General features: G+C 35.1%; 1 protein-coding gene across 1 annotated transcript; it reads right to left on the bottom strand.

Moving 5' to 3' along the window:
• Positions 1 to 4,964: 4,964 nt before the first annotated feature.
• On the bottom strand, positions 4,965 to 7,123 carry LOC112519612 (dof zinc finger protein DOF2.1-like). The gene is made up of 2 exons (XM_025127824.1): positions 6,941 to 7,123; positions 4,965 to 6,175 (listed from the first exon to the last, which is right to left on the bottom strand). Exons 1-2 carry the CDS (start codon positions 7,001 to 7,003, stop codon positions 5,141 to 5,143), a joined length of 1,098 nt encoding a protein of 365 aa, XP_024983592.1. The 5' UTR covers positions 7,004 to 7,123; the 3' UTR covers positions 4,965 to 5,140.
• Positions 7,124 to 9,219: the final 2,096 nt, after the last annotated feature.

Raw genomic sequence — 9,219 nt, 5'->3', positions numbered from 1 at the left:
ATAGCTATCTTCTTCTTGTCCTCATCGCTCCACTGATGTGGAAGCTTTGGAATCTGTCGTTCAGGAATCGCGACAGTCGTAGCTGTTGCTGGAACAGCCGAAGCAATAGCAAATGGAATATATGGTCCATTTTCTATGTAATGTGGAATTTCAAGATCCACACCTTCTAGAAAGAGAGACATCCGGTTCTTTCAGAGACTAAAGTTGTCACGGACAAACTGGGGAGGTTTGGCAAGAGAGCCATTATTTTGTGTGTGTGTTTGCAATTTGTAAAGCCATTTGTAAGTAGTAAAGTTATCTAAGAAGAGATAAACTAGTACAGAAAAATAGCCAAACACAAGGAAACAGAGAAAACACCGCTCTGATACCACTTGTTGGTCCCGTAAGGGTTTACAAGAAGAGAAACAGTTTGTAGAAGGGGGGATGAATACAAACACAGTATTTTCAAATTTAAAATATATATTGATAGAGGAGATCAATACAGATTTTACAAGATTGTTTGCCGAAAGATAAGGTAATAAAAACCTATCTAAACAATCTTTGGTTACACACAAAGCTTTAGCAATTACAAGAAAAGAAGTTGCTAAGAGAAAGATCTTTTACTTAAGCTAGAAGATGCTTGAAGTAAGAATTAGGTTAGAGAGAGAGATGCGCGCTCTCTGCATGGAGAAGAAATATTTCTATTTATACCTCGTGCATTAAATGTCCATTTAATGAAATATGGTAGGTTTAGAGTGCGTGTCAAGCCTTAAGAGGAAGGTTTGTCATTTGCTATAGTGAATAGTACAAAAGCACTATTCATTGTACTATTCATGAGCAGACATCCTTACCTAAAGTTGGTGGACAAAGAGTCGACTAGTCGGCTCCGTACCGTACTAACTTTTGTAAGGGTATGGGTTTTGTTCTTTGTGTGCATAAGGACAAGACAACAACAATAGTGCTAAGCAAGCTTCATTTGATCGTTGAATGCTGGAATGACCTGAAGGTCTCATCATCATTCGCTGAAGTTTGACCAATCTTCACACATGTGTAGACAGACTTGTAATCACTGAATATCGCTTCAGATCACGTACTCACCGGTCTCTAATCTTCAGCTTCAGTCTTCGACGTTTGCTGAAGGTTCTTTGGTGTGAGTGTTGTCTTCTTGAAGTATTGCTGTCTCTAATAGATTTACAATGAAAGTTCTTCAGCGATTACTGAACATACTCAGTGAAGATCGCTGGAACTGAAAATACATAAACACAAATACAACGTGAAAGAGAAAAGGGATTATCATCAAATCACCAAGAGAGATGATCAACAAATCTCTTGAGACACGTCAATGCAGCTGCACGATTACAATGGTATGTTGTATTTTCCGATGCCAGTGATATTGCTCGATCGTAGAAACTCAGTGCTTCTTAAAATGTCCTTTTTGTACTCTTTGTTCCCCAATCTCTTCAAATCCTTTGGACATGTTGATGATCTTCTCGAAACAGATGGATTTAAATTGCCTAAAATAGGGTTTTCTTCTCTGCCGCCGACCACGATGGACTTTATGGCGGAACCTCCCCCCATTATATTGTTGTCACCGTAATTATCAGTGCCTAAACTTAACACATCGGATTTGAGGTCCAACTTGCCATCATACCCGCCTTGAGATCCTTTCCCGACAGGCAAATATTGTCGATCGGAAGTACATTCACAGTCGGAGAAGTAGCAGAACTCCCACCGGTGAAGATTGATGGGTGCCAACCATTTCCACCTCTGGATTCAGACCTGGCTTGACCCGATTTAACTCCCTGATAGCCACCAACAGAAAATGTTGCCGAACTGTCAACCGACAACTCAACGAAGTGATTATTGGGTATTACAATAGGTATTCATCAACCAGATCCGGTATCATAGTGGTATCACAGTATTATTTCATCAGCCATATCTGGTATCATAGGGGTGTCATATTGTGTATTATAATGTGTTTTTATTGTTTTACGAAGTGTATCACAATTATTTTTGTTGTTTTATGAAGTGTAACACAATCTATCAGGTAGTGTTTCTTTACTAAGTGTATGACACCGTATTTTTCTTTATTTTATGAAGGGTATCACAGTGTCCATTTGTTTGCTAGAATATGGTTCGCCGTCGGAAGAGAGAAGAGGAGAGATGAGAGAGGAGATATAAGATTTTTAAAATACCTAAAATTCCCTTTAATTAAAAATTTAAGTCAAATTACCAAAATTATTAGTTTTCTAATTTATCCATTGATTTGTGCTTGAGATTGAATCTCACAGTTATCACAAATTAACTAGTTCTCGCTTAAATGACCCCCTATATACATATACATATACATATACATATACATATACATATACATATACATATACATATACATATACATATACATATACATATACATATACATATACACACATAGAGGTCTAATCAAATGAAAACTGTTTTGTTTGTTGTAACCGTGAGATCCAATCTCAATCACAAATCAAAGATTAAATTAGAAAATTAATAATTTTGGTAATTTTAACTTAAAGTATTAATTAAGAGCATTTTAGGAATTTTATAAATATCCTCTCTCATCTCTCCGATAAATCTTATTCGGCGAACTTTATTCCGATGAACCTTATGTGAACACAATATACACATTATGATACCTACAAACGATATTCACTGTGATACCCAGATATACATACAAAACAAAGAAAATACATTGTGATACATGTGAAACATTATGAACATTATTACTATGATACACTTTGATTCACAAACGTTTTTAAAATACAATATATATATATATATATATATATATATTAAGTAACTAATTTTAATTAAATATTTTTTTTCTAAAAAATTTAATTAAATATTTTGATTAGTTATCAAAAATAAAATTATTATATTATCATTTTAGCTTATTTAAAAAATATTCTTAAATATCTCAAATGAACGATTTATATTAAATCTCAGAGTTACTGCAAATTAATCCATGTGTTTTGAATGGACCCCTACATACAATATATATGTATACATATGTGTGTGTTTTTTGGGGATTTGATTTGATATATATAATCCCTGACAAAAACGTTGTCACGCCGATATCTGCAGTTTTGGATCTTTGTCTCCTTCCTCGATTGGATTCCATACGTGCTTCGAAGTTGCTGCAATCTATGCTTCAAACCTCCCTTCCAAGTTGCTTTAATTTCCATGCTTTGGGAAATGAGTTCAGATCACCACTCCATTTCCCTTTTTCTTCCATTTTATATATATATATATATATATATATATATATATATATTTATCTTCAACCCTAAAAATGTGTAGTATTCATCTTTGCATGGACCTTCAGTTTTGGCTTCTTCTGTTCCCTTCATCATGTCTTAATTTCTGTATTTCTCTTGCATGATCAATGATATGATTATTCCTTTTGTTATACATGAATGATGCCTCCGATCCCCTTAAAATGAGATTGAAAATTTGCATATGCATGCTTAGATAGTCGATATGTAATATTAGGATATGCTCAATATTCAATGCATCCAATTAAACTAAAGATTTTACATAACGAGAAAAGCACAAACCATGTCTTGTGTTCGATCTAAACATCTAGAACAAATGCACGCAATTCGCATAGTGGTGGGAATTCTCTTTCAAGGCGGCCCRCACGACTCATCCTAAGTGAGGGCTTAGCCAACGATGCCGAAAACAACCTCAACCACGAGTCGACACAAGTTCGATTTTTCTGTTTTTGTAAAAATGTTGTCAATTAGTTTCATCAACGTTTGAAGTTGATTTTTAAGGGCCGTACGACGAGCCTGAGTTTGAGCTTGGAACGTGCAGACAAGAGTGATCCATGCGGAAGAGGCGTGAGCAACAAGGGCTAGATTGCGCTCGCTCGGTTGGAGACCCTATTGCATCAAGAACTTTTGATGGCATTCCATAAGAGATAACAACATACATATATTTTAAGTACAAAAGGACATTAATCCTAATCGATCAACATTATGAACCTAACCTAAATCATTAATAATTTATATTTAAACCTAAACAATTAACAATTTGGACTATAGTTTTACACAGATCGATGAAAATGCTCTAAACATATGTAAAATTATGTCCTAAACGTATGTAAAATTAGGCCATGTTCAAAACCTCACATTTAATATGCTATGAGACGACCCTGGCTCTGATACCATGTATAAAGAGCACGCTTCTTCTGTTGTATATTTCATTAGATATGAAGACGGATATAAATAGTTACAGGGATGATATCATTGTAAATAAGAGATGTACACAATCCTACATATTGGATCATGATCCTAGAGATTCGAATGACCAAATATACTTAGGATAATGATACACATACATCTTATTTACTAGATAACAATTTCCAATAAGTTACTGTGGATAACTTTCTTGGTATGTGAGCTTCACCTGGATTTTTACTTTTCCAACATCGTTATGGTGTGACAACATTACGATTACCTATCTCGCTTTGAATCATGTGTTTGATCTGTACACAAACCACATCCAAGACATGGTTATGTCTCAAACTTTATATGTCTGCTATGTGTCATTGCTCAACTTGCTGATATATATACATATATATATATACACACAAATGGCTTGACCATAGTTCGGTTTGAACGTATACGATCCAAGCTTCATATTGCAACATACGTATATTTCGCTTGCAAGGGATGTTAGATGTATAAGATGTGGAGTCGTGCCGTGTGGGTACTAGCTAGTTGAAACGGTCGAGACTTGAGATTTAGTTGAGGCAGTTTGAAGCTGTGGTTGTTACTATATATGTATTTCAGAGTTGCCATTACGTAGTAAGGCGTTGTGGGATTACTCAAGATGTGCACAAATTGGTGCGGACATCTACGGTTACCACCAAATATTAGCATACTTGCCATGGAATAATAACAAAAAGGCAAGACCACCCTGTGGTTGAATACTTGTCCCAACAAATTTAGTTGATGAAAAAGAAGTACAAACCTCTATTAATCCAAGCCACGATAAAAGAACACTAAATAAACACGAAAACACTTTAATTAGTACAAAAATCTATTCTTTCCCCCGGTAATTTTGTTTTTAAGATATTAAAATTAGAACTCTCTTCTAAGTAAACCACATAACCATATGTTTAATACTACATAAGGGGACTATTTAGAAGTCCATGCCAAGCAGTTGAACCAAGCCCATTCCATCCAGCTATCTGTGATCTCCCTGACTCAACCTCATGAACCATATTCATTCCTTGATCTCCACCACCAGCACCCATCATCCATGGAAATCCCCATAATACCCCTCCTGATGATCCTCTATTCTCCCCTAACTCAGATCTCCCATGGCATGTACTTTCTTGTTTCATTGCAGCCATCATCAGTGCAGTTGTTGCTGCACCACTAGCACCATTGTTGTTAACAAGATGTTCTTGATTATGGTGATCATGGAACATTGGGTTCATGATTTCCTGATCAAGATCATGATCATGATCACTACTAGCATTAGTCAAGCCCATCAAGATTCCACCATTTTCAACACTACCCATGTCTCCATTTCCAGCATTACCCCCATTATATATCATATTGTGGTACCCATTAGGAAGATTGCCAAGAAACCCACCTCTGATTGCATCAAGAAAGCCCAGATGGTCAGCTTGATGGGTAGGGGTATGACTGGAATTGGGGTTTTGATCAAAGTGATCAAAACCCAAGTGACCATTTGCTTGACTTTGGAGCCTAGCAAAGGCTAGAGAGAGATCAGTGCAGTTGGAGTCATAAGGCAAGTGAGGTAGACCTGAGAGCAGAGTGTTATTGGAATTTGATGTGATGATATTATGATGTTGTTGATTGAGGAGGTGATCATGGGTCCCTCTGATCTTTGAAGATGATGTTGAGTTAGAAGAAGTAGCAGAAGATGATGAGGATGAAGATCTCTTGTTCTTCCTGCACCCTCCACCCACTGGAACATTTCTCAGGGTCCCACCTTTTGTCCAGTACCTTCTACAAGACTTGCAAAAGTATCTAGGCTGAGTAAGACTGTAGTTGTTGTAGTAGCAGAATTTGGTGTTAGTGGAGTCACATCTTGGACATTTTAAAGCTTGCTCTGCTGGCCTTGGTTTCTTCTCTTGTTGTGCTTTTGTGCATACCAACATGCTCTCTAGTGTTTGCGAAGACAATTCCTACAAAACATAAAGGAAAAACATAGAATTAATACACATTTTTATAATAATTTGAACTCTCTTTAAATAGAAAAAAACAGTAAAGTTTGATGTTAACATTGATCGACATAAATAACTGATGTTCTCCATCTTGATTACCAAAAAAAAGTAAGGTTTCAAAGAAGGATTAGAAAATTTGACAAGCCATCCAAGATCAACCAAATCATCCATGAGATGTGTGTTCAAATTGGGTGATTCATATGTAGATGAGAGTGATGAGTGCTGTATCACTTTCTTGATATGTGTAAATGAAAAAACAATTTCCTAAAAGAGATGGAAGCCAATACATAATTGCATTGGAGATAGTGTCCACTAGATCCTTTTTTCCCTTTTCTGACAAAATAAAACAAGAATGTACACTTCAAAAATAAGATGGTACAATTTTTGGAGAGTAATTTAATGGGGTTTTGTGGATTCCCATGATTGCATTGCTCAAATTAAGATTTTGATCAATTGAACGGGGTTTTGGGAGTGTTAGAAAACAATCAAGCAATGAAATGGCGGTGTAAGTGTCGATAGCATCGATAAAATCAATCTTCAAAACAAAACCCAGATCAAATAGAAAAAACATAACCAGCTTCAGAAACCCTAATTTTTATGTTTCCCCAATCCAATACAATCATACTCCAATGACTCAAAACCTTACTGGGTTTTCCCAACTTTCATCAGAAAATACAGAAACTTAACACTGGAGAAAGAAGAATCCATCAGTAATAAACATTTTACCTGCTGGTGGTGGTGATGATGATGATGATGTACTACACCTGAAGCATCCATTTCCACTTCCATGCAACAATAGTTTCACTCTGTGTTTCGTATGTTTGAGAGATGATCGATCAGAGTTATTATTCAAGATTTGAATATTCTAGAAAGAGAAACCAAAGTAGTCATGCAAGGTTACAGCAGCCACCCACGTATATATATACACACACTACACATACATACACTGTTTACATATCTATAGATATATAATATATAGAGATAGATATATAGAGAGAGAAGAACAGTATAATGATGAGAATGGTGTACGGGGAATAGATCGACGTGTGTATGTGTGTGTGTGAGAGAGAGAGAGAGAGAGAGAAGTAGTCTTGCACGCAGAGAAAGCAAGATTTTAGAGAGAGAAGATGTGTAAAAATGGGGGTTTGTGAGGAGGATAGTGGGATGGTGGGACCATATGGCGTAGGATTTGCAACTATACAACCATGGGGCCCACTTGTTTTTATCGGTATACGCCAACCCTTGACACGTCATCTATGTTGTCGTCTAGTACAATTTCGCTTCTGTATACCCATCCAAATCCAAGGGGACAACATAGACAAAACTCAACGACTAAATCCCAACCCAACTAATTTAGCATTATATTTTGTACGAATCAATTATAATTGGTATGAAAAATAATTTATGATCCTGAGATTATTATTTGAATATAATAAATAAATAATTATTAGATTTTTTTGTATTTTCATTTGAATATGAAAAAATAAATAATGAAAATCAGAGACGTTCCAATTTTTTTGTAGGTCCTGCTAAATTCAAAATATTTGATTACATTGCATAACTGAGATAACATAGAATATATGTTAAAAACAAAAATGAGCTATGTAAGATCCCACATTGGTTGGGGAGGAAAACAAAGGTTGCCTTATAAAAGACTTGATACCTCCTCTATAAGGTGTGTTTTAAAACCGTAAGTTTAGGTGTGAGATAAAGCGGACAACATTTAGTACGGTTGACCTAAGATGTTACAGATAATATCAAAGGCAAAATGGTGTACCAAGGAAGACTCTGGGCTCCTAAAGGGGTGGATTGTAAGATCCCACATTGGTTGCGGAGGGGGAAAAAAGTTGTCTTATAAGGGACTTGATACCTTTTCTATCAGATGCATTTTAATACCGAAAGTCTAGGTGTGCGAAGAAAGCGGACAATATCTGGTACGGTTGGCATGAGATGTTACAGGCTAAACCTAAAGAATTTACAATTTGAAACTGAACCTACACGATTGATTATTTGAACCTAAAACCAAACAATTTTGGCTATAGTTTACACTCTAAGCACAAGTAAATTTGGGCCCCAAAATTTCATACGCCATGTTCAAAATCTCACATTTAACATGCCAATGGACGACCCTAATGAAAATGGTTTTAATCATTTTTCATTAGATTATTCTTTACTTTGTTACTAATCTAAATACATTGATTGAGAAAAGATATATCTTTTTTCGTTTATAAATATAAGGATTTATTCATTTAAAAAATGTTCAGGGGTCTAATTGCTCAAAATATAAAAGCTCGTTGGATTTTCTCGATTTTATTAAGTTCAAATATTTATTTGTTCATAAAAATAGTTTAGGGAATCACTCAAAATATAAAAGTTTGTTGGGTTTTTAAACTTTTCCTTAATCTTAATTAATAAGTAAGAAAAATTAATTAACTAATTAATAAAGTTGGTAAGGTTTAACCACAAGGGTGGTGCCTGATTGGTTTGATTTTGGTTCCAAATGTTAAAAGTACCAGAAAGTCTTAGGTTTAAATCCAAGAAGGAACAAAAATCCCCTTGTGGCCATGGAGGTTCAAATGCAGTGACTCTGGGCTATCTGCAAAGCAGGTGGTTGCCTTAAGATTAGTCGGTTCGCATAGCGGGTTGGATATCCAGGTTAATAAAAAAAAAGTTGGTAAGGTTTGACAACATACATATTGTGATATAAGATTTCTTTTATGTATCAACCAAGTTTACATACTTAGTATAGTAACGACTTAAGTTGGTACCAATTTTGAAATGAATTCATCATTATCCAAAACGAGTTGTCACAAATAATGTTGTCGTGTCTTTCAAAGATGTTTGAAAACACAATTCACAGAGTTAGAAGTTATTTATTTATGTATCTCTTAATTTTAAATGTATCCATATAGATTTTTAGCATTTAGTTTTCGCAGTTAAAAAAGAAATTTCTATTAAATGAATATATATATATATATATATATATATATATATATATATATATA

Source organism: Cynara cardunculus, assembly GCF_001531365.2.
Source record: "Cynara cardunculus var. scolymus isolate 2C chromosome LG 1, CcrdV1, whole genome shotgun sequence".
NCBI classification, from domain to species: Eukaryota; Viridiplantae; Streptophyta; class Magnoliopsida; order Asterales; family Asteraceae; genus Cynara; species Cynara cardunculus.
This window is presented reverse-complemented; position numbering and strand designations above follow the sequence as displayed.

Bases quoted from the DNA above. Each gene is read 5' to 3' on its own strand.
- LOC112519612 (XM_025127824.1), bottom strand. From the start codon at position 7,003: ATGGAAGTGGAAATGGATGCTTCAGGTGTAGTACATCATCATCATCAT. The intron at 6,176-6,940 runs GTAAAATGTTTA...TATGTTTTGTAG, and splicing joins ATCATCACCACCACCAGCAG to GAATTGTCTTCGCAAACACT.